Source organism: Pleurodeles waltl, chromosome 6 (assembly GCF_031143425.1).
Source record: "Pleurodeles waltl isolate 20211129_DDA chromosome 6, aPleWal1.hap1.20221129, whole genome shotgun sequence".
In the NCBI taxonomy this organism is placed as follows: Eukaryota; Metazoa; Chordata; class Amphibia; order Caudata; family Salamandridae; genus Pleurodeles; species Pleurodeles waltl.
In genome coordinates this window covers 519,542,270-519,567,950 of record NC_090445.1, presented here as the reverse complement: position 1 = coordinate 519,567,950, position 25,681 = coordinate 519,542,270, and the positions used below count along the sequence as shown (strand labels likewise).

Sequence of the window (25,681 nt, the reverse complement as noted above, 5' to 3'; positions counted from 1 at the left end):
TAGAGAAGGATATTTATAACAGTGTACAATGCCATGAGACCATCATTGCATTCACACACTCACACACACACACATGTACCTACAACATATACCCTTCTCCTGGGGGGACAACAGCACTGCACAAAAACTCACATATTGCTAACAACAGCAACTGGAGCAGCAAGCAGGCTCAAACACACACAACTGCAGGCACACAACCAAAGTCACTCAGGGAAAACAGAATTCTAGAAAAGGAATTGCAGTACAAAAGTATACCACCCCAAAAAAACTTTTGGGTTCATTCATATGAACAAGTAAGATGGTCCAAAGGCCATTGGCAGTTCAAACGTTTTTTCCAATAAAGGCAGACTGTTGTGCCCTAACTTGACTCCTGACTGCCATGTAACCTCCACAGGAAGGGGTCTCAAGGGCAGGCAGGTATCTCAGGGACTATAGGGGGAATCATATTTGGGAGGGGGGTTTGGGCTAGGGAGCAGTTGTCTTCTTTTTGAGGGTGTGTGCTTCTTTTTGGGAGGTGTGAGCTTCTTGGGGGGAGAAATGGCTACTTGCGGGGGCAGAGGAGGCCTGGGAGGTGGAAGAGACGGACTGGGAGGTGGGTGGGGTGCTTCTGGATGTGTGTTGGGGGATGGAAAGCATGTGAAAGGTCAAGGTCACACAGGAACAGTTTTATGGAAATACAGGGATGGTCACCTGAAGCGGGATGGGATTTGGAGGTTGAGGAAGTGGTTGTAGGCTGTGTAGATTTGGATGTCTTGCGTTCATGCTTATGCAAGGTATGGCTGTGTGAGGTGGGTGTCTGTTGGAAGGGTAAATTAGGGTGCTTATGTGTCTTGGACTTGGGGGTGGAGGTGCTGAGGGATGCCGTGGTGGGTGGGTGTCTGTTTGGGTAGTGACTGCACACCAACAATCTAGACTGTGAGGAGGGAAGATATGGTGAAGTACACTGAAAAAAAAAACATGAGGCACTTACCTGCTCCTCTGGTGCACCATAGAACTGCTCATACAGGGGCAGGTCCTTCTCCACTTGCTTCTTCAGCACCTCTGGGGAGAAGGGAGCACCCAATCATCTTTTGGATGTGGCATGATTGCTCCCACAGGCGGCATACAGCAGCTCAAGTCATGGAGGTCTTGCTGGCAGCAGTGTCAGGAGACAAGTGAGGGATTTTTCACAATATGGCCATCACGACTTCCACGTCCATGGCCATTACCGCCAATGGACACAGCCATTGACCAGCGACTGCAACTGCCACTGACAAAAACTTTATCCTATAGCTGTGTCCACCGCAGTGGCAACTGCCTACTGCCATGACGACTTCCGCAATGAGTCTAGGGCGGTTCATAATGTCCAGTGGAGTAGGTCAGACACCCGCCATTTTAGAGGCATGAAATGCATTATATGGCTAAGACAAATGCATTACAACTCCGAATATGTTGTAAATACCAATGATAAGTGCTTGTCCTGTGCTGTAATGTGGGTCCTTGAGTTGAACACCATTTTTTGTATATTGCATGACACATGTTGCAAGGGATACATTGAGTAATGGCTAAACTCATTACTTGCCCTACATAGGAACCCAGGGAGGGGAAGAATCAGACTTCGTCCTGTCTACGGTTCACTGCTAGACCGTCAGGCTATGGAAGAAAGACACATTATCCAGATCTACCATCTGATCTGAGTTGGCAAACAATCGTGGATCTCTGATGTCAGCTGGAGCCAGATCTGATGCTTGCCATTCGTCATCCAAATAGCATACCACCCATTACACAAGTCATGGCAGTGTTGCACTTCCTGGCCACAGGGTCATTCCAAAATACAGTGGCCCTATCTGCTGGACTGTCCCAGCCTATGTACAGTCTTTTATTGAAGGATGTGCTCTCAGCAATGTTAAAACACCTGGACAGCTACATCCGGTTTCCTCAGTATGTGGATTTTGCCTGTGTGAAGGCTGAGTTCTTTGGTTGGCACACATCCCACATGTTGTGGGAGCCATTCATGGTAGACATGTTGCCTTGGTTCCACAGCATGCCAATGAACAAGTAACAGGAAGAACTTCCATTCCATCAATGTCAAAGTTGTGTGTCTGGCAGACCTCCACATATCATAGGTGTGTGCACATTATCCGGGTTCAGTCCATGATGCCTTCATCATGCGGAACAGCTGATGTCACGAATGTACCCGGAGATAGCCTGGCTATTTGGTAAGTTGTCCTGTTTGTTTGTATGTAATGACTGCTGCAAAATTTCAGATAAGAGGGACTCATTGTAGCACATATGTCCCATTCCATTTACAGGGCACTCTGCACACCCAAACTATCCATGGTTGTTCACACTGGTGAGAAACCCCAACTACGCCAGTGGAAGTCCACTTCAACAACACCTATGGAAGAACACGGTGTGTCATGGAGCAGGCTTTTGGGCTCCTGAAAGCAAGATTTAGGTGTCTGGACAAGACAGGTGGAGCCCTCCTCTACTCACCTGAAGAAGTGTGTAAAATCATTGTGGCCTGCAGCATGCTCCACAACATTGCCCTAATGAGAGATAATCCAGATATTCCAGATGAGGGAGAGCTAGCAATATCACCGGGTGAGAATCCAGAAATGTCAAGTGAGGATGACAGTGATGAAGAGGAAGGTGAAGACTTGTGGGCAGATCTCATCAATCACTACTTCACTTGAGTGTAAATATGTACTGTTATGTGGTTACTGTGACCGTATGGGGAACTGTAGTGGTCACAATGTGTTGAGTAGGGTATTTGTTTCTTTGTGACAGAGAATCTGAAGCTATGCAGTATACAGCCAAGGTTTGAAATGTTGCTACCTTGATGGTCTGCTTTGTTTCTGTCAGTTACATTGCAATGTGAGTGGATCTACTGAAGTTTGATATGAGGTTTTGGTCATATGTATGATTTTTCATGCCAAAACTCCTTGGTTTGTGTGTTATCCAGGTCTCTTCACTATGCCATCCTCAGAGTTGTGACATTTGCAGGTAGATGTTACTGTTCTGATGTGGTGTACACTTGTTTGATGTGGTGAGTTGGTCCAATTGTCTCATGTGTGTCCTTGAAACATGTCGTCCATTGTAATCCATGTATTCTCCCTTCACATTGTGTTGACTATGATCCTGTATGAACTATGTGTAGCTGACAATGTGTTTCCTCATTGCAGGCGACAGTGCCTGTGCCACAATTCTGACATAGATTTGTGTCATGCCACCAGATGCTTGCTCATTGTAATAGGATGGACCTATGATCAGGGACTTTTGTACTGCCCTCTGTCTGTCCCATGGTGTGTGTTAAGTTGGCAGATATAGTTTTGTTATGTATTAAGGCTCTAGCTAGTGACAGGATACACTGACTTGTTACCCTATTCTACGGGACATCATCTGACAAAGCCCTTTCTTCTGTGGTATGGGGGACAGTACGTTTGGGATATGTAGCCTGACTCAAGGTGGTTCTGCCATTCCTGGCTATGACATTTCAGACATTTTAACAGCCTATGTGCTGTACAGTTAAATAACATGTTTGGTGTGACCAGACACTTGTGTTGTTGTGTTGCTAATTCTCCTCAGCATGACACTACCTGAGACATATCACTAATTCCATTACCATCTTAAGTCTTTCTCATGTGCATCACACGGGTTTACAATTTAACCTTTCAAACTGTTTATAAAATGGTAGTATGCAATGTGTTTGTGAAAAGTGTGTTTATTTGCACATGTAAAGGAAATAATTGTGAGACTCAACAAAAAATTTCAGTGAAGGGATGAGTCATGGTAGATGAAATCACATTAGTTGTCGCCACAAAATTTGAAGTCCAAAGTCCAGTGTCCTACTACCATGGGAAATGGAAAGTTGTTAAAGAACAGTCAACTGAGTGAGTCTATGGCACACACTGAAGTTCCTTCAGGAAGAGGTCACTTGCTGGTGACTTTCCCAGTTGTGGAGATCTGCTGCTACAGAGGCAGGGGTGTCTGAGGTGGGTGCTTCCCCTGACAGGGCCTTCCTTCCAGTGACTGCCACAGATATTGAAGGGGCTGGTGTTGCTTGGCCAAAGTAAGGAGTGTGGTGTTGTTCACAGTCCCTGATCAGGGTACCACTGATCTCCCTGAACACCCCTGCTAGGGAAGCCAGGATGGTGTTGGTGGCCTCCCACTTTTCCAGAGACTCAGGATGGAAGTCCCTCTGCAGCTGATTCATCTCCCTGCGTTTGGCAAGTACATGGCCCATCATCACACCTTGGGATTGTTGGTAGGCTCCCAAGACTTGGCTGATGGTGTCCTGGCCAGGACCATCACCAGCAGCCTCATGCCGCAGGCCCGCACCATCCCTCTCATGCACCACTTGCCTATGCCCTTGGCACAGCTTGCCCCCTACCACTGGTTCCAGGACCCTCATTGTTGGAGGCATTTTGCTGTGTCTCAGGAACCTGGACTGGGGGGCACGAGATGGTAATCACAGTCCTTGGGACCCAGGTTTGGGGGCAACTGACTACCTGAGATGTTGAAGCAACAGGGCTAGGAGGATATGATGTGGTCACGGTGAGGCTCACTGGTGTCATCTGGCCAGGTTGCCCCGGGTGGGCTTGAACTATTCTTAATGTCCAGGAGTGGTGTCCTCACAGAGGGCTTCAGCCATGGGGGTAGTAGCAATCTTTTCAGTGGTCTCAGTATGCGCAATGGCAGCTAAACCTGTTGATGTGAGAGATACAATGTTAAAGGTTGTATTGTGAAATCTACATCCAATAGTAAACAGTGACATTTGGCTAAGGCCATGTGCACATTGTATTTGCAGATTCACTGTATGTGACAGATACACATGCTATCCATTATATTGACCTGACGGTTGGGTAACAGACCAATTCCATTTCAGTCAACCAGTTTCAGAATCTCTGAGTTTATTAGCACTTGGAAGGATGGTCATAGACTCATTTATTGCCAATAGTTCAGACTAAACATTGGCTGGACATGATGTGCTATAGGTCATTATAAGACCTAGTTGACTGTTAGGCAGGCAGACCCAGAACCTAGTTGTATATGTAATAGTTGTCATCATGTGGTCAGTGCATTGCGAATGTGTCTGATGCCAAAGCCATTCATTCGATGTATCTTTGGGCATTTTATCTGTCTCAAAAAGTTTTGGCACACAGGTTGAGCTGTCCGCTTTAGCATAGCTGCTCAAGATGGATCTAGGTGTTTAGCCACATCACAGAGTGTACCTGATCAGTATCCTGGTCCCGCTCAGGTGGATAAACTTCCTTTGTGAGTTCACAGACAAATGCACAATGTCTTATGGACACTGGCCTGAGTATTGAGGTTACAGGGACTGGCCCTCCGGAGACCTACAGTCATTTTACCCCAAGTACTACACACAGTATACAGATTTCATCCTCTCAGGTGAGTACAGTTCAGAGGCTAAGTAGAGGGAGAAGGTTCATTGGAGCAGAGAACACAGGTGGCTGAGTGGAGTAAGAGTGGAAGTGCCTCCGGGCCTTAGCATTTCGGACAGTGACTGTCCTACCCACACAGTATACATATGGCATCCTCTCAGGTGAGTACAGTTCAAAGGCTAAGTAGAGGGTGAAGGGTCACTGGAGCAGAGGACACTGTGGTGGCTGGGTGGAGTGAGAGTAGCAGTGCCTCCTGGCCTTAGCATTCCTGTCAGTGCCTGCCCTACCTACGCAATATACAGATGGCATCCTCTCAGGTGGGCACAGTTCAAAGGGTGCATAGAGGGAGAAGGATCATTGGAGCAGAGGACACTGTGGTGCCTGAATGAAATGAGAGTAGCAGTTCCTCCTGGCCTTAGCATTCCTGTCCGTGCCTGTCCTACCCACAGAGTATATAGAGGTCATCCTTTCAGCTAAGTACACTTCAAAGGTTGAGTAGAGGGAGAAGGGCCACCAGAGCAGAGGACACTGTGTTGGCTGAGTGCAATGAGAGTAGCAGTGACGCCTGTCCTTAGCATTCCAGTCAGTGCCTGTCCTACCCACTCAGTTTACAGATGACATCCTCTCAGGTGAGTACAGTTTGACGGCTAAGTCGAGGGAGAAGGATCATTGGAGGAGAGGACACTGCATTGGCTGAGTGCAGTGAGAGTAGCAGTGCCTTCTGGCCTTAGCCTTCCTGTCAGTTCCTGTCCTACTCACACAGTATACAGATAGCATCCTTTCAGGTGACTACAGTACAAAGGTTGGGTAGAGGGAGATGGGTCATTGAAGCAGAGGGCACTGTGTTGGCTGAGTGGAGTGAGAGTAGCAGTGCCTCCTGTCCTTAGCATTCCAGTCAGTGCCTGTCCTACCCACACAGTTTACAGATGATATCCTCTCAGGTGAGTACAGTTTGACGGCTGAGTAGAAGGAAATGGGTCATTGAAGCAGAGGGCACTGTGTTGGCTGAGTGGAGTGAGAGTAGCATTGTGTCCTGGCCCTAGCATTCCTGTCAATGCCTGTCCTACCCACACAGTATGAAGACGGTATCCTCTCAGGTGAGTACAATTCAGAGGCTGAGCAGAGGAAGAAGGGTCATTGGAGCAGAGGACACTGTGTTGGCTAGGTGGAGTGAGAGTAGCAGTGCCTCCAGGCCTTAGCATTCCTATCAGTGCCTGTCCTAACCACAAAGTATACAGATGTCATTCTCACAGGTGTATACATTCCAATAGGGAGATGACAATCAAGGTAATTTAGAGTAGGATATACACTGTTCAGGTTTTTGTAATGGTGGAACAGTGCCTGCAGGGATTTGTTGTGTTTTCAATCCTTGCACTACACACACTATACAGAGTTGTTGTTGCCCCCGTAAGTCTAGTTCACATGTTGGAGGCCATACAGGGTTCTATGGACAGGTGGACATTGGGCTGTTGAGTGGTTTGACAGTGAAGTTGGCAAGAGGCTGATCAATGAGCATGCATGACAATACAATTTGAAGATATTTGGTTGTTGTCACTTACCCGACTCCACTTTCCCATGTATTGCTGTCAGGTCCTCAGGATGCAGGATGGCCAAGACCTTCTCCTCCCATGATGTGAGTTGTAAGGGAGGGGGTGGGGGCCCACTACCAGTCTTCTGGACATGCAGCTTGGGCCTCAATGCTATGGAAAAGACCTTGCCCCTCAGATCATTCCATCTCTTCCTGATGTTGACCCTTGTGCGTGGGGTGGGACCTATATCATTTACTCTGTCGACTATCCCTTGCCACATTTCCATTTTCCTGGCCATGGTACTGTGCTGGACATGGGTTCTAAATAAAAGTGGCTCTACTCTAATGATTTCATCTACCATGACTCTTAACACATTTTCAGTGAAATGGGGATTTTCCTGGTGTGACATGGTGGTGATAATAAAAATTCGATTGGTGGTGGGAATTAAACAGGTGATGGGGAGTAAATGGAGTAGTATGGTGCAAATGGATGTGATAGGGGTATGTTGAGGGCATGGGATATGTGCTTAGTGTAAGTTTGTGGGGTGCCTATTCTATGGTTTTATCTTTTTTGACCATGCGCTTTAGCTACAATGTTTGGCGTTGTGGATGCAAAGAATTGTGCGAAGAGGTGTGTTTTATAGTGTGCTTTGCAGTTGTGTCGGGTGTGGCATAGTATATCAGCTGTGTTCTTTTCAACTCCATCCAATGTGGAACTGTATTTTACTTCATTGACCGCGAGCCGCCGTGTCTGTCCACCACTGCGACTTTGTACTTGTAAGAGGTTCGGTGGTTAGTTGGCGGGCTGTCAGTGCTGGTGGTCAGACCGCCTATTTACCGCTCTCCAAGGTACTGGCGGTGTTGGATTTTTGACTGACTTTTGTCGATGTTGCCTGTGTAACATGTAATACGACGGTCTATTTGACCGTCAACATGGCGGTCTTTTGCTGGCTGCCACTATGGCTGTCTGGTGGTTCAACCGCCAAATTCGTAATGAGGCCCTTAGTCTCAGTGAGAGTGATTTTCATTCAGAGAACCCTAAATTTCCAGGCATATGTCCTGAGTTGAAATCTTCCATCCTCAGAGGCTTGTCCTACTTCTCAGACCCATTTCACTGAGATCTGTGACTATTTTGGTATGTCCAAGATATATCTTTTTGGACCCTCGCACAATGCTATGCTTTTCCAGTTTTACACAGACATTCTGCTTACTGAAGCTCTGGCCCTAAATGTCTCTTCAAACCTTGGGTGATGCTGTATGTTTTTCCTTCAATTCCTCTTCTCCTGAGTTTGCTGCAGAAGATTGGAGTGGAGACACAGACAATTGTATTTATAGCCCCATTTTGGCAAAGGAGACCTTAGCTCTCTCAAATTCTTCACTTGTCGATCAAGGGCCCATTTCATCTTCTCCTTTATCCTCCACCTCTTCAGCTCCTGAGCCTACCTTTGAAATCCTTGCTGCCACTAATCTTAGCAGCTTGGAAACTGAAAGGGCCAGGTTAGAAAGTCTGGGCTGCTTTATGCAGGTGGCTTATGACTCCAATGAAGCTATCTACATTAAAATCCTAACATCAATATTGGAAATAAGTACAGTCACAATAATTGATTTGCTAAGAAAGGGCTTTCCAGATGGCCAGGCACCGGAGACATAATACATGATAAGGGTGTTCAATTCATTATTGATAATGTAGCTAAAATTTCCTTAATGTAGTGACACCTTAAAAATGTCAGGCTCAAGAAGCCATAAGTTACTTCCCCAATTCCATCTTTGGGTCTATTGGTAGTGTTGAACTTTTGGTGTCTGCTATGTTTTCATGGCTTTAATCTAAGGTAACCTACCTAATCACTATTACTTTTGAAAAGGAGATATGGGGAGTTAAATTCATTAGTATTCTCCCATTCCTACCTGAGGATTTTTCATGATCGAATGACGTAAAAACTGGACCTCAAATGTATATGAAAGGTATATTTGAAGTTCTGTCTTTCCGAAGAGATTATTTAACAGTCTTCCATTCAAAGCTGCAATTACAGAATTTACTTAGAGCAGATTTAGGGCCTGATTGAGATCTTTGCAGGCAAGTTACTCCATCACAACAGTGACAGATATCTCATTTATATTTCAGTGGACAGGTTGTCCGTCTCCGCTATGACAAATTAACTCGTCCGCCAAGATCTCTACCAGGCCCAAACTCTTTCTTGGTATCAAACTCACTATTAGTTTTTTTGGGGGGGATTGACAATAGGAGTAAGACGGTGTCTACTCCCATACTCAGTAAATGGGTCAAGTTGGAAACAAAGCCGGATAATTTGTCAGCAATGGTGGATCTGCAAGCTAATATCCAATGCAACAAGATCAGTGTCAGCTACATAGGTCGAAGCAGGAGGAGCCTCTTTAGTGGAAATATGTGGACCTGCAACATAATATCTGCACACAAATTTGTGGATTGATTAGATTTGAATCAAGGATCATACAAGATGTTTGGTTCTGTAGTAGTGAGTTCAGCAATAGTGTTATTGTTCTTTCGGATAATACACCTTTGTTCTGTTTATCAATATCGGATTGGAACAAATTATTTCTGATTGGTAAATCGTCACTATCATAAGGACTTGGACAAGAAGGACAGATGATGGGTAATGAAACAATTACTTAATTGCAATCTTCATTACCCTGAATCAAAGCCTGTAAGAAATTAGGTTACTAGATGGGCAGGGGGGAACCCAACTGAAGCAGCAACCAAAATCCTTGCGAGGGTGAAGTCACAAGCAAACCCCAAATTAACCTGTGCTCAGCTCTCTGGTAGCATACCACAGAGCAGTCAGGCTTAACATAGAGGCAATGTGTAAAGTATTTATGCAGTGATTCAAGCAGTAATAAAGTGGAAACACATTACCAAAAAATGCCAAATTGAAAAAATAGAGCATGTTTTAATAAATAAAACAAGACCAAAATCACACACATCCAATCAGTGGAACTGTGGATAAGTAATTTTAAATAATTCAGTGAATATAACGCTAAAAAGCACAAAGCCCCAACTGTGGATGTATGGTCACACTAGACCAGCACAAAGTCACAGGCTCAGGCCCACCATGATGGAGCATGGGTCAACAAAAGGCACCCACTTAGATTTGCTGAACACATTACCTTAATCCTGGGTCAGAGAAATGCAGAGTCCTACATAGCAAATGTGTTGTGCAGGGAAGCAATGCGAGTTTGGGGCGAGGAGATGCATCGCACAGCGGCTTGTTCTGGGCAGCTGCAGCAGGGCAGCTGCAACAGGCAATCCGCTATGCTTGTGTGGAGATGTTTCCCTGTGTTAGTGTTCAATGTGCTGCGGTGAGCGATGCAGTGTCATTGTTTTGGGGAAGTCCATGTACCAGCAATGCATCGGTTCTGCTGAGGATTGCATCATACAGTAGAGGTGCTGTGTTAGTTCTTCTAGGTCCAAAGATGGACAAGCAGAGCACCTTCAGGCCTACCTTCAAGGGGTCAGGGCTAGGTGGCACCACTTGCAGGGTCGAACTCACAGTTGGCAGAGTTCAGTTGCAGGTTACAAGAGACTAGCTTTTGCAGGTACTGGGATGGTCCTGGGTACAAGTTGCAGGTCCAGTCCTTTTCACCCATGCAGGAGGGGAGCAATCCAGCAGGGCAGCAGTTGAATAGGGCAGCAGACCAGCAGAGTGGCAGTCCTTCCAGTAACACAGCAGTCTTTCCTCCTGGCAACCTTCCACAGGTCCAGAAGTGTACTGAAGTGTACTGAAGATGTCTGTGGTCCAAAATGTATATCTGGAGCCCTCTTTGAAGTGGGGGATGCTACTAGAGAAGGCCCTTTTGAAGTGCTGAGGTTTCCTACCCCCCTGTCCTGGTTCCAGACTAACTACAGGGGGCATGCAATATTTTGTGTGAAGGCAGGACACAGCCTATTTTGGTGAATGTGGGGCTGTGCTAGCTCCACTCCCCATTGGGCCAGTGATGGCCCAGCTAGGCACACCTGAATGTTCTATTATGTGTGGCTGCCTTGGAGGAATACACAAAGTCAAGTGCCAACTACACCCAGTCATGGGACCCAAGAGAAGGTTGCAGGCTCTAAATGGCTAAGTCAGGAAAATGCAAAATTTCTAAAAGTGACATTTTCAAAATTGGTAATTCAAAATATGACTTTTTCATTAAAGACAATGTTTCATTACAATTCCAAAGACACCGAACATGACGTCTGTCTGTTTACAATTGGGAGTTATTGCTTCTTAAACACAATAAGGTAACTCAATTCCTATTGTTTGGGAAATTCAGACCTAGCAGAAGTGAAAAATGAATTGGAGAGTTTATCACTACCAGTACATGTAAAACTCAGAAGAACATGGCCTACTTTTCAAATACACCGCAGTCTTCTCTCTGGGCTATGTAGGGCCTACCTTGGGGTGACTTATACATATTAAAAGGGTAGGTTTAGGACTGGCAACAGGTTTACTTTACTATGTCAAAATGGCAGTTAAAACTGCACAAACCTGCTGCATAGGCAGACCTGAAACAGGTAGGGGAGGCTTGAGTGGGTGGCACAATAGGTACCACCAGCCCACTAGTAGTATTTAATTTACCGTTCTTAGGTACATGGAGTACCATTTTACTAGGGACTTACAGGTAAACAAAATATGTCAATTGGCTATAAGCCAATGTTACCATGTTTAAAACGCACTTTAGCACTGTTTAAGGCACACAAAACAATATCAGAAACATGTAGAGGAGTAGGTAAAAGTTTTTTGTGGAAGACCACCCTAAGGCTCAGAAGTCTAACATAGAACTCCTCATCCAAGTCCAGTTTCCCTGCTCCCTGCCAGTTTGTTCTCCTCCTGGCACTGCTTGTAATACTTGCTAGAAACAGGAAGAAGGAAGGAAATGAGGAGAGCTTATTGTATGCAATAGAATAAGACACAGAAACAAAGACTGGCAGTCTTGTAACTTATATTTTAAACCAATCTGTAGGGAAATGGGACTCCTCATTATCATAAGGAATAAGACACAGAGGGGGTCATTCTGACCCCGGCCGGCGGCGGAAGCCGCCGGCCTGGCTGGAACCGCCAGAATACCGCTGCGCGCGGGTATTCTGGGTTTCCCGCTGGGGTGGCGGGCGACCGCCAGAAGGCCGCCCGCCAGCCCAGCGGGAAACACCCTTCCATGAGGATGCCGGCTCCGAATGGAGCCGGCGGAGTGGAAGGGGTGTGACGGGTGCAGTTGCACCCGTCGTGATTTTCAGTGTCTGCATGGCAGACACTGAAAATCTTGGTGGGGCCCTGGTACGGGGGCCCCTGCAGTGCCCATGCCATTGGCATGGGCACTGCAGGGGCCCCCAGGGGCCCCACGACACCCCATACCGCCATCCTGTGCCTGGCGGCCAAAACCGCCAGGAACAGGATGGCGGTATGGGGGTCGGTATCCCATGGAGGATTCCCCAGGGCAGCGGAAAACCGGCGGTACACCGCCGGTTTTCCGTTTCTGACCGCGGCTGTACCGCCGCGGTCAGAATGCCCAAGGGAGCACCGCCAGCCTGTTGGCGGTGCTCCCGCGGTCGTTGGCCCTGGCGGATTTTACCGCCAGGGTCAGAATGACCCCCAGAGTACTATAATTCAGGGTAATGAAGATTACCAGTAAGTTATTGTTTCATTACCTGTTTTGACAGAACACAGTGATTTCATGTAAGCCATTATGTTCTAAAACAGAATTCAGAATTCATTTCAATGCATATTTTGGTCTTTTGGAGTTTTTCAGGGAAGTGCCTTTGAAAGTGGCAGTATTTTAACAGTAACTGTACCTTTTGCAAGGAAACATCTATCCCAGTGAAACCTCATTTACTCCTATGAGGTCACAGATGAAAATGAACTTAGGTTATTAATTTTTAAAGATTAAACTGTAGAACAGCACTTAAAAGCAATTAGCCCCAATCAGACTCATCTGGTCACGCTGGACTGGGACAAAGTCAAAACTTCAGGCCGACCACGATGGAATGCAGGTTAGTGCAGGGACCCAGTTAAGCCTGTTGCTCATATGTGGCATGGTTTTGGTGCAAGTTCCTGCTGCGTTGATGTGAAGACCAGAGTCGAGGATGCATTGAGCAATCAAGGCAAGGAATCGCTTCCGATGAGCACAGAGGCTGCAATGCTGGCTTTTGGCGATGGCATCAGGGCTGCCATCAATGGGGATGCAAGGACTTTCCACCAGGAAAATTGTCACATTGGCGGTTCCGAAGGCGAGGCGCTGGTTCTGTTCCACGCAACAGCAGTGATGCATTGATTTCACTCCTAAAGCAGAGGGTGCATTGGTTCCCCTGGAGCAAACACCTTTGGCTCACTTTCAAGGGTCCACAGCTGGGGCGGCATTACTTGGCAGAGCAGACTCACATTTAGAAGAGTCCACGTGCAGGAGAAGGGTGTTTGAAAGTCTTTTATGTCCCTGAAACTTCCGATCAGGAAGCCCTTGGAGTCACTCTGGTTTCAAGTGATGCTTGTCCAGCCTTTCTCGCCCAGGCAGGGGAATAGCAGGCAGCAGGGCAGCACAGCAAGCCAGGAGTCTAGCAGAGCAGCAGTCCAGCAGAATGACAGTCCTTAAGCAGCACAGCGTAGCAGGCTTTCCTCTTGGCAGAATATTCACAGGTCCAGAAGTGTTCTGAGTTGGTGGTGTCAGAAGTCCAGTACTTATACCCAGATGGGCTTTGGAAGTAGGGGAGTGGGGGGGACTTCAATGACGGGCCTTTGAAGTGCACAAAGGTCCTGCCATTTCTGCCCTGGCTCCAGACTCACTACAAGGAGTCACTTAGCCCTTTGTGTAGCCACAGCCTAGTCAGGTGTAAGTGAGGCTGTAGCCAGCTCTTCCCTCCCATCCTGCCAGGATAGTCATCAAGACCCATTAAGTCAGACCTAAGCTCCCATTGTTTGTGGATGTCTATACACAAACCCAGCTGCACCCATCCCAAAGTTGTTATTTTAAATTATGATTTCAAATACACCAAACTCGAAAAAGGTTATCTGTTCCAGATTGTGAATTACACTTATAAGTTGCAATAAGGTAATCCCAATGTTATCCTGTGGGAGAGATAGGCCTTGCTGTAGTGAAAAAATGACTTTGGGATCATCTCACTACCCGGCTATGTATAACTTAAAATGACATGTGATAAATGGCAAAATAATGAAGTAAGACAATCAAAACGTGATTACACTGCACAATTTGTCTTCTCTTTCCTCATAATTTAGTCAACCTCGCAGCTTATGTTGGTACTGCTTACCTTCAGTGGCCTTGCCTCAGAGTAGTTTCTGTTCTGACACTTGTAACTTGGATAAATCTGACTGAGTTCAGTGCCCTGGACCATTTATTCAGTTTGGAGTCCTTCACCACCACTACTGGAACATATTCATGCACTAAATCCTTTTGGACAGGGCCTCATGCCCCTTGCATATGGTTTTCCCCTCTTGTCCACACTGCAGGCTTCCAGCACCCCATTTTGAAGTTTGCTAAGTTAGTGGCTAATTTAGAGTTGCTATGGTGCCATATATTCCAGCACTAGACTGGCAGAACAATTCCATACAGCAAACAGATCAGTTTCCAGAATGTCCAATTTGTAGTGTAAGACACATCAGAGGAACAAGCTCTACTACACACTAGTGTAAGAAGTTGGGTTACTGGTTAAAGGGGTAGAACCCTTCTCATTCAGCAACTAAAATTCCTCTCAGGGTGAAGTCACAAGCAAACCCTAAATTAACCACAGGTAGGGTTTCACAGATCAGTCAAGCTTAACTCAGAGTCAATGTCTAAAGTATTTGTGTAACTCTTCAAACAATAACAAAATGAAAACACGCCACAAAAAGGAGCCCACAACAGAGTTGGAAAAAAATAGTAATTTGTAATCAAAACAAGACCATAACAACAAAAATCCTATTTGGTAGAACCAAAGATATTAAATGTTGAGGTTTTCAGTGAAAAATGTGCCAAAAAGTGTAAAGCATCAACTGAATATCTGTTCACAGTAGACCAGGACAATGTCACAAGATCAGGCCGACTACAATAGGCTGGCTTGAGGGACCCAGTTATGCTCGCTAAACAGATTACTTGAAATCCTGGTTTGTGGAGCATTGCAAGGATCCAGTTCTGAGATTCTATGAGGCTGTGACAACGAGATGTGCATCGTCATCTAGGATCCCATCGAGGAGGGCTTGAGATGCAAAGTATTGAATTGAGGACGTATCGTTCGATCAAGACGATTTTTCAGTTCTGAAGAACAGCAAGGGTGTGATGTGAAGTCCGGTGTCATCATCGTGGCTGCTTTCAAAGAAGGATGCAAGGGCCGGCACCAAGGATGCAGTTGTTCCGATATGGTGATAGTATTTGTTGCGGTTCTGATCCACGCAGGAACCGCAATGCATTGGCTCTGCTTGGGGTTGCTCTGAATGACAGAGGAAATGTGTCAGTTCCACAGGATCCGAAGAAGCTAGAAAAACACCTTGAGCCCACTGCCAGAGGTTCAGGACTGTGGAGGCATTACTCAGCAGAGTAGACTCACAAATAACAGAGTCCATGTGCACGGTTGTTGGAAGCCTGTTATGTCCCTGAGGCTCCAGACCAGGAGAGCAACAATCTCACCCTTGGAGTCACTGTAGATTCTGGGTTCACATGATACAGTTCCATTCCTTCTCACCTAGCCAAAAGCAGCAGACACCAGTTCAGCACAGCAAGGAAGTAGTCCCACAGGGCAGTAGTCAGGCAGAGTAGCAGTAATTCTGCAACTCAGCAGTCTTTCTTCCTGGCTGATTATCCACAGGTCTAGAAGTTCACTGAAGTGGTGGTGTCTGAAGTCTATTATTTATTCCCAAGTGTGCCTTTGAGGTAGGAAAGAAACTTCTAAAGGTTTCCCTCTAAAGTCCCAGGACATCCTTCCTTTCCTGTTCTGGCTCTGTGATATCTAAAGGAGATAAGCAGCCCTTTGTGTGGAGCCAGTACACAGCCTATTGAAGTGCAAATGTAGCTGTGACCAGCTCCACCCTCCCATCCTGCCAGTGATGACCCATCCAGGCACACCTAACATCCCTATTGTGTGCATCAGTCTAGGAGGAAGACAAAAAGCTCAACTGTCAGCCACACTAAGTCATGCGAAACAGGTACAGGCTGCAGACACTAAATGGCTAAGGTAGAAAAATGGCAACTTCCTAAGAGTAGCATTTTCAAAATTGCAGTTTAATATACAACTTCACAGTAAGTTAGGATTTCTAATTACAATTACAAAGACACCAAACAAAAACTGTTTACCTGCTCCCTTTTGAAAATTACAGCTTATTAAATGTAATAAAGTGACTCCTGTGTTTGTCTATGGTAGAGGTAGGGTTTGCAGTAGTGAAAAATATGAATTGTTTTCACAATCAGGACACGTAGAACTTAAAAGTTCATGTTCTACTTTTTAAATACACTGCACCCTGCCATTTGGGCTGTCCAGGGCCTACCACAGAGGTGACTTACATGTATAAAAAGGGAAGGTTTGGGTCTGTTAAAAGGTTTATTTTGCCATGTCGTCATAAGGCTTAAAACTGCACGTCCAGGCTGCAATGGCAGGCCTGAGAGGCTGAAACATGTTTAATGCAATGCTACTTTAATAGGGATTCATAAGTAAATTAAATGTGCCAATTGGGGATAAGTCAAAGTTACCATGTTTTAATGAGTGAGCACATACAGTTTAGCACTGGTTAGCATCGGCAGAATATGCAGAGTCCTAAGGCCAGCAAAAATGAGATCAGGAAAAATAGAGGAGGAAGGCAAAATGTTGGGAGGAAGACCAACCTAAGGCTGCCAGGTCTAACAACTACTAATTTAAACAAGGTAAGTAAGTGTAGAGTTAGGACAGTAAATGTATACTACCCATCTGATCTAATTATGTAGGAGTCACTAGACTACTGTCCTGGCAGTGAGTTTGGCCCATTGACTAATACATGCAATGTAAGAGGTGTATATTCCAAAAGTGGGCTTCATCAGTCATTTGAGCAGAATGCTTGGCTCCATCTGATGGTAATGGCTGCCTTCTCGTGAGGGAATAAGTAGCCACCCATCTTGAATACCTCCCAGAAAGCCTTCAACATGCCTGGCAGTACATTTTCTGCAGCACAGGCATTATTCTCCTTCTTGTTTCCCAGAGCTGCACCTGGCTTGGCCCAGTACAAAAGACTTGAACATTGAAGAACTGTTTTATAATTATATTTTATTAGTAGTAGTAGTAATACTAGTAATAATAGTAGTAATTACAATATTTACAATAATAATAATATGTAAAAGGAGATAATTACTGCAATGATCACCACTGATTTGGTAACCACACTTGCAAACATTTATGCACCCCAAACATTGAGATCCATTTCATTACGATGGCAAACTAGCAGAGCAATGTAAACAAAAACTTTGATGTGGACTACAGATCCACTCCTGCAGGCACTTATTGCACACAGTCACATTCAAAATATGACCTCTTTCCTGATTGCACAAGTGCAACCAAACTATACAACTGAATTGAGATGACCATACAGATTGCTGTTTAAAAAAATGTACTCACCAAAGTCTTGGAGAACAGTCTGAAAGGCAGGTACAGCCCCTCTCCCGCTGAATTCATCTCCCTGGTCCACCAAGGCTTCCTTCACTGCGTCATATCCCCAGAGTATCACCACTCGGCGGAGGCCTAAGTGCAGGGTGTACACTGGACCGTACTTCGCACTCAGCTGCAGTTCTCAAAAAAAAGATAAGTCTAATGAGAGGGAAAGCAGGGCAAGATGTGTTTTTTAGAAACAGCAAAGTGTGGAGCTCCACTTAATGTATATTGAACTTTTTTAGACCGGCATAAGCCCAAATTAGTTGTGAGGAAGAGAAACCACTAAAGAGATGTGGGACCTTCCATTTAAAGAGCCTTAAACTCTATTTTTGGCCATTTTCTTCCCTTTAATAAGCGGCTGCCTATACTTAAATGTGGAGGGGCCAGGCCCCTCCACTTTTTTCCTAATGTGAAGAGTGTCTTGCTCAGCTTCAAAAACACTCTTCAGTTTCAGGTCAGGTAGCCAGATGCCGTTATTGTGCTAAATGGGCTGGAGCCTATCTGCCTGAGCTAAGGTTTGCTGGGATGATGATCCCACAGCCCAGTGGGTGTGATCTTCTCAGCACAATAAACAACTAGGCGGCATTCTTCCTCACTGATACCCTGGATGCTTCAGTTTTAAGCCATGAGGAGCCCAGAGCTGAGTGTCTAGCAGTGGCATTTGTCTCAGGGTGGGTGAGGAACGCATTATCACTGACCCCATACCACCCTGTGATGAGTAAAGGACTCCCACCTCCTCTCAGTCGCTGACCCATAACAAGGTCAGCAAATGAAAGGGCGCAGCAGTCCCAATCATCAGGGACGACTGATGCTTTCCTCCTCCCTCCTGAGATCACCACTGCTGCCCTATAAATGTTTGGTACATGAGTACCTGTATGAATGTATATATTTTTGAGTGCACGCTGTAAATGGGTGTATGTATGTTTGTGTATGTAGATGTGAGTGCATATGGGTAAGACAGTGAGTGTGCATGTGTGAGTACGAGACCCCCCCCACCACCAAATTACAGGCCATTACTGCCGTTAACACATTCCTGAGTCCCTTCCCCCACAAACTGTGTTCACTTTCAAATTATTTAGCCCTCTTTACGAGTAGCTTTGTACAATTGGCCTAGAATACTGCATCGTTTATTACTGCTACTCCTTATTATTGAAATGAGATGTCAGTATTATTGGGGTATAACCAGTTATCATTTCATCGGGACATTCAGGCTGTTTGTAAAAAGGCATGGAAAACAAACTAAAAATGAGAAGTTCATAGAATGAGGGCCTTATTCAGACTAAAAAAACTGCCCTAAAGAGAAAGACAGAAATCTGCAATATCCAGCACCATAGAGTGTTGTTGGCCATGTTAACTACTGTCATTATCAATTAAAGCAGCTTTGCTGCAAAGCAAGCACTGGACCCTGAAACAGCAATGAGCCGGGAATATTTACTCGCTTGCTTCCTCTTCCTTCAGAGGGCTGACTCTTACTGAAGACCTATTATTTGGCACTTTACATTCCGTTTTGCCTCAGAATTAAAATTATGTTTCGCCCAGGTTTTGTACTGGAAAGGTACAAATCCAGTACATAATACTATTCCTAAACATACTTTGGAAATCTGCCACAGTTGTATGTGTGTACTGTATGTACAGACACAGGCAAAGTTGGAAATATTTTAAGAAAATAAAACTTTTCTCCAAAATTAGGCCTCCTTGGAGGAGGTGCATATTTTTGGTGCCACACCATGCCTACCTTTTTTGGTAGATTTAACTTTGTGTCAAAAAACATATTTGGCTGCATTGGAACTGTACCACATCCCCTTCCCTTGAGGCAAAGTGGCACACATTTGAGTCTAAAGCTACTTTGCATTTCCTTAGAGGTACTTTGCAGCCCAAAGCAAATTTTACACTGGAAAGTAAATCCTAATTCAATGCTTTGCACCAGTGTCCGTAACTTTTATGATGCAAACCAAGCACAGACTATTAGTAAATCGTAGTAAATCTGGGCCGAAGGTTTAACAGCCGTAGTGCAAAATACTTTTAGGATGCACCACGTAACTTATGATTGGGTATTATAATGTACCATAGAAACTCAAATTGTTTAAAGGCACACTATGTAACCTTTAGGTCCAAAAACATTGAATCATGCCAGCAGAAGAAGCAATAACGCTAACCAAAGAAAAATGAAGAGGAGTTCTCCAGAGTATCTGAAACATGAGTCATTTGTATACGTAAAATGTCACGGAAAGGAAAATACAACTCACCGCCTTCAGAGATTCGGCCATGGAACTGGTTTTTAACTGATGAAGGTTTCCCAAGATAGGAAGGGGGATTGGGCCAGGAGGCAGGTGTCCTCTACAAAAGTACAATTTCCAAAAAGAGAAACAAAGTAGGCAGAAGATACAGCTTAGCAGATAGATAGTCAAATCTCCAGAAAGAATCATTTTTAAAATCTTCCAATCCGCGTCTATTCCACAATAAAATACATATGTATGTCGTATTTATATTGCGCGAATCGAGCCAAAAGGCAGCAGAGCACTGTATGGGGTCAAATGAAAAGTCAATGAATGACAGCAGGGATAGCTGGTTATGTAGGGTGAGCCTAGCCAAGTAGGCGGAGCTGCCTGCCCTATATTTAATGTGTCTCTTCAGCATTTCTTTCTGGGTGCAGTTTTATTTGTACTGTTTGAATTTGGTCACGCATATTCAATAGCATTATGTTAATCCTGTTATAAAAGGCACGTTCCAGTAGAGAGAACATTATATAAAAAGGCAGCCAGCTGGATTAGAAGTTGTGTTGAAACACTCGTTATCAGAGGGCAAACTATCTTGAACTCAGGTTGAGGTTAGAACGTTATCCGAGGTCGCATTTCTGAATTACTGAAACCTGATAGCAACAACGCGTTCATCAACTGAACTAAAGATCAAATAAATATAAATCTCATAATTGACTTATTAACATTTCTGTCTGAAAATATGCACTGTCATCACTCCTTGAAGGATGTTTTTCATGCCCTTGTCAACGGCTTTTCATGTCTAGCTTGACTGCAAGGTTACTGTGAAACCATATGTTATCAACAAGAAAAGAGCTTAAAGAAGTAGAACTATGAGAGGATCTTTAAATTTCCGAAATGTAGATTACTTAAATACAGATGTCATTTTGGAAGATATGTCTTCTATAGAAAATGAGTGTGTGTATTGCATGTTTTGCCTTGCGTGATTTTTCTGCTCAACACAGCTATACTCATTTACTGATGGTGACAAGCCATTGTATGCCTGTATAGTGACGGTTGCTTTATGGCAAAGCTTGAGATCAATACAGAAGGCATGGTTATTTATGTTGGCAATCTAGTAAAATAAAAATAGAGGTCTGATTAGTTGATGGTGACAAGTTATGGCAGATGTGATAGTCCTGGTCTTTTTTATTACAAATAATTATGACAAAAGCAGTAATCAATCACTCAATCAGATGGTACTTGCAGAGTGCGGCTTATCACCCATGAGGGTAAATGGATTACTAGGCTTAGTCAAACAGCCAGGTCTTGAGTGTCTTTCTGAAGTCCATCAGGATCAAGGGTGATGTTCAAGGGCGGTGGGGGCATTACAGGTCTTGGCGTTGAGGTGAGAGAAGAAGCATCCTCCACTGTGGCTATTGCAGATGCAAGGTTTCGGTGCCAGAGCAAGGGCAGTGAAGCAAAGGTTTCTGGATGGTTGGTAGAAGTTCAGGTGGTGGTTCATATATGCTGGTCCTTGGTCATGGAGGGTTTTGTAAGAGTGCTTTAGTAGTTTGAATTGGCATCTTTTCTGAAAGGAGAGCCAGTGGAGGTTCCAGGTGAGTGCTCGGTGATGTGGGACTGTTTAGGCAGGTTGAGGATCAATCTGGCCCCAAATTCTGTATCGTCTGGAGCCTTCTCACAAGTTCGATGGTGGTTCCTGCATACAGTGCACTGCTGTAGTCCATACGGCTGGTGATTAGAGCTTGCATGACTGTTTTTCTGGTGCTTGTGGGGAGCCATTTGAAGATTCTTCAGAACATGCAGAGGGAGGGTGTAGAAGAAGGCTGAGGAGACTGTGTTGACCTGTTGCTGCATGGTGAGTTTGCTGTCCAGGATGATGCAGAGGTTGCAGGCATGGTTGTTTGGTGTGGGGGTGGGCTCGCGTTCAATGGACCACCAGGTGCTGTTGCATAGGAAAGTATAGTTGCCAAAGATCAGTGCCTCCTTCATCCCGGCTGCGACGTTCTTCATGCAGTTGTGAAAGTTGGTCTTAGTTGTGGTGGGGTCAGCTGAGAGCGAGAGGATAAGCTGGTTGTCATAGGCATAGCAAATAATCTTGATATTGTGGGTTCTGATGATGTTGGCTAGAGCCATCATGTAGATGTTGAAGAGGGTGGGGCTGAGGGATGGACCTTGGGGAACACCACAGATGGTGCTCTTGGGTTCAGAAGTGAAGGGGGGGGAAAAGGATTCTCTACCTATGTTCTGTGAGGAATGATTCTATCCATCTGAGTGCATCTCCTTCAATTTCAAACTGGTGCAGTCTCTTGAGTGTGTTGTGGGAAACTATGTTGAAAGTTGCAGAGAGGTCAAGAAGGATCACAGTAGCCGATTCTTCTCTGTCAAGTAGGGTGCAGATGACATCCGTAGCTGTGATCAGGGCGGTCTAAGTGCTGTGGTTGGGTCCGAAATTGGATTGAAAAGGGCCAAGCAGGTTGTTTCTCCAGGGGTTCTGTGAGATGACAGCTAATAGACTTCTTCAGGACTTTAGCAGGAAGCAGGAACAGCGAGATGCGGGTGGTAGCTCTGGAGATCACTGGGATTTGCAGAGGGTTTTTTAAGGAGAGGTCTAGCCTCTGTGTGTTTCCATGCATCAGGAAAGGTGACTGTGGCAATGGATGCTTTAAGGATGGTGGTGAGTTGGTGGCTGAGATAGTTGCTTTCTAATTTGAAGATGCGGTGGGGGCAGGGGTTGGTGAGTGCTCCTGAGTGGATGGAGTTCATTATGGCTGTGGCATCCAGTGTGGTGAGCTATTCCAATGCAGTGAGATGTTGATCAAGGGAGGCTTCTGAAAGGGTAGGGAGGCTGAGAAGATCAGTAGATTGGGGCTTAAAGTTTCTGCATATGGTGGTTATCTCATTGTGGAAGTAATTTGCTAGGGTGTAGCAGAGTTCCTGTGAGAGAGGGATCAGGTTTTAATGGCTGTAGGGCATGAAAACTCTCTTACACTGTTGAAGAGTTCCTTTGTGTGGCTGGTGCTAACCTTGATGTGTTCTGCCAGGGCATTCTTTTTGCATCTTTTGAGCTGTTGGTGGTATTTATTGACGACTGACTTGAAGGTGGCTCAGTCTGTTTTTGTGTCTGCTGGTGCATCATCTTCACTCTAGTTGTGTGCAGCTGGGTTTAATTGTGCTGGGTTCCAGAGTGTACCAGTTGGCTTGTTTGATGGATCTGTGAGTTTGCTGGTTTGATGAGGGCAACTCATTCGGCTGTCAGTGATCCAGAGGTTGAAGTTTTTGACTGCCAGTTTCATGCTGGGTGGTCCATCCACTGGTTTGGTGTCACTTTGCTCCACTGCAGCAAGAGGTGCTGGGAGGGTTGGAGGGGGTGTGAGGTGGCCCTGTAATGGAGAAGTGGATGATAGAGTGTTTGGTCCCAATGAGTTCCATGGTATGGCTGCATTTGACTCTGCTTCTGGGTGTAAAGATAAGGTCTTGTGTGTGTACTGCTCTGTGTGTGGGATGACTAACTGGGTGAGGCAGATATTGTCCATTTGTTCCAAGAGGTTGGCAGAGTTTGTGTCTGTGGGTTGTCCAGGTGGAAGTTGAGGTCTCTAAGGAAGATGTAGTGCTTGGATTCAATGGCAAGAGGAGCCATGAAGACTGTGATGGTGCTGCAGGAGCTGGTCTGCATTCCTGGGGTTTCGGGGTGCTTTTGAATGTAGTTTTGTCATTGGTGTAGAGTTGAAGATTCAGATATTCCATGATCGGTTTGGTTTTGTCATTGATGGTGGTGCAGCAGATTGATTCTTTGTGGATGATGGCTATGCTACCTCTGTGTTTTTTGGTGTGGTCCTGTGTTTCATCTTTTAGCCGTTGAGGGTAGCGATGGCGATGTCTTGGGCCAAAGTGGTTTTAAGCTATGTCTCTGTGGTAAAGGTCCCGTCCGGTCGAGAATGGATATAGTATCCCAGACTCCACGGGAGTGTCTGCAGGGTGATCTCGAGAAAACCAGGAGGCAACAGAGTGGGGGGGGGTCTAATGGCAGGGTAGGAGTGGCACAGGTTTCTGTGAGGGCTGGTGGTCCTAGGTTGCAGGTGAAGAGACAGCTGTGGCAAATGAATGGTCCTGTTGTGGAGCGCAAAGATGTGAGGCAGCAGTTGTTGCGTCGTCCAGGGTCAAGTGCTCAAAGATCCGAGGAGAAGTACCTGTGGGTAGCCAGATGACCAGGCTTCCTAGTCAGAGTGCAGACAGGCTTGCACTCCGGCAACGTGGACACTTTGTGGCCTCCATTAAGTAGATCCTGGGAGGTGCAATGGGGAGGTGAGCAGCAGGAAGTTGATAGCAGGAAGTGGGAAGAAAACTGCAGTGCAGGCCCAGGAGATGCCACTCATGGAATGGGCACACAGGAAGCCAGTTGACAGGCAGCAAGGGAAGCTAGAGAGGACCTGATCGTGTATTGTGAAAAGCTTGTGGTAAACACACCTTTAAAGGTGGATTGTTGTTACAATGTGTCAAGGCCTGTGGACAGGTAGTGTTTTACATCAGTTCTCATATGTTACTGTAATGGGCAAGTAGTCTTGTGGTGGTTACATAACTGAACAAACCTGAGAGTACCTGACCAAAACTGGGAGTAGAAACTTTATCAAGAGCAAATGCTTATTAGTAACTCTTAGGAGGGGTTGTATATTGTTTTGCCAGCTTTAAATTCATACATAATTCTGATTTTACACCCGTATACCTAATGGTTACCTGTTGCAAAGTGCATGCTCAATATAGTAGGTCTGAGGTGCTTATGGTGATGAGGTAATGATAAACTGCACAGGTCCAGGAATATTGTTATCAGTTGCCATAAGTCCTATCAGTTTATTATGACAAATTACAACAAAAGCAGTATTTTTGACTTATTTACTGTGAAAATCAAATATGAGGTCCACTACACCCTTAAAGTAGATTGATATTACTATGCATGCACATGTTCATTCAGTACTACATCACTTGTCCTTTACTAGGCACACTCATGAGCCTCTACTAACATTCAGGTCTCTAGTCTTGGTATTAATGAACACGTTCAGTACTCTTCAAGTGAGAAAGTAGGGGGTCTGTGCCACACAGGCCTTCCTCAACTATTCTCATTTTTCTGCTTTAACGGTCAAGATACTTAAATATTGGCAGACACGTCTGAATAGCTTCGCTATCCACATTTCATGCTCGTTGGAATTCTTCACGAAAAGTGTAGTCCATACATTATCAAGTTTAAAGGTGCAGGCCATGTTGCTCTTGCATATGTTTGATGCATATACCAATTTGAAAGCTAGGTGATAACCATGGGCTCATACTACCTTTATTTGAAACACACTCTGTTATGTAGTGACAACATACCGTGCTAATGCCCTTATACATGGTTGTCCCTCAGGACCTCGTAATACATACACATAGATAAAGGCTCTTTGAGTAAGATGTCTTCTGTTTCTTAAAGTGTTATTCACATTCAGTTTCTCTTCTTAAAAGTGCACTGCAAGAAGAAATGCTTTAGTTCATTTCTGCCATTTGATCGCTAGCAATTATGGGAAATAGCATTTTTCTTGATCACATGTATAAATATACTTGAAAATGATTGCCAATGCAGAGAACTAAACCGCAGTGCGTGATCCTGCAGGAGCCTGAAAAATCCCACAGCCTTATCGGGGCTAACCTCCGCTGCCATAATATTATTAAATGGAAATGGTTCGTAGTCCAGTAGGAGAAAGGGGGATAGGATAAGAGAAAAGATAGATGATGCACCAGTTGCAAAACCTTTGCTCAGCTATAGGAATACAACACATTGGTTACTTGGTGTTCCGGGAAGCCTCACTCACACTTATACTTTTAAACATTAGCTCTGTGAACTTGACCTCGCATTCTACCTTCACTACTGTGGTGAATGCTCATGTAGTGATCCTTCTAAACATGTCACATTTCTTGT

General features: G+C 45.1%; 1 protein-coding gene across 2 annotated transcripts in view; it reads right to left on the bottom strand.

The window, feature by feature from the left end:
* The window catches only part of LOC138299954 (cytochrome P450 2G1-like), a 335,658-nt gene extending 315,589 nt beyond the window's left edge, over positions 1-20,069 (bottom strand). The window contains exons 1-2 of one of the 2 annotated variants that reach the window (XM_069238686.1): positions 19,765-20,069; positions 17,486-17,648 (exon numbers count right to left, since the gene is read on the bottom strand). In XM_069238686.1, the coding sequence (XP_069094787.1) occupies positions 17,486-17,648; positions 19,765-19,944 (343 nt within the window). In that variant the 5' untranslated portion in view covers positions 19,945-20,069. The remainder of the gene's footprint in view (positions 1-17,485; positions 17,649-19,764) is intronic. The other variant, XM_069238685.1, reaches the window with a different exon arrangement.
* Between the last annotated feature and the right edge of the window lie 5,612 nt (positions 20,070-25,681).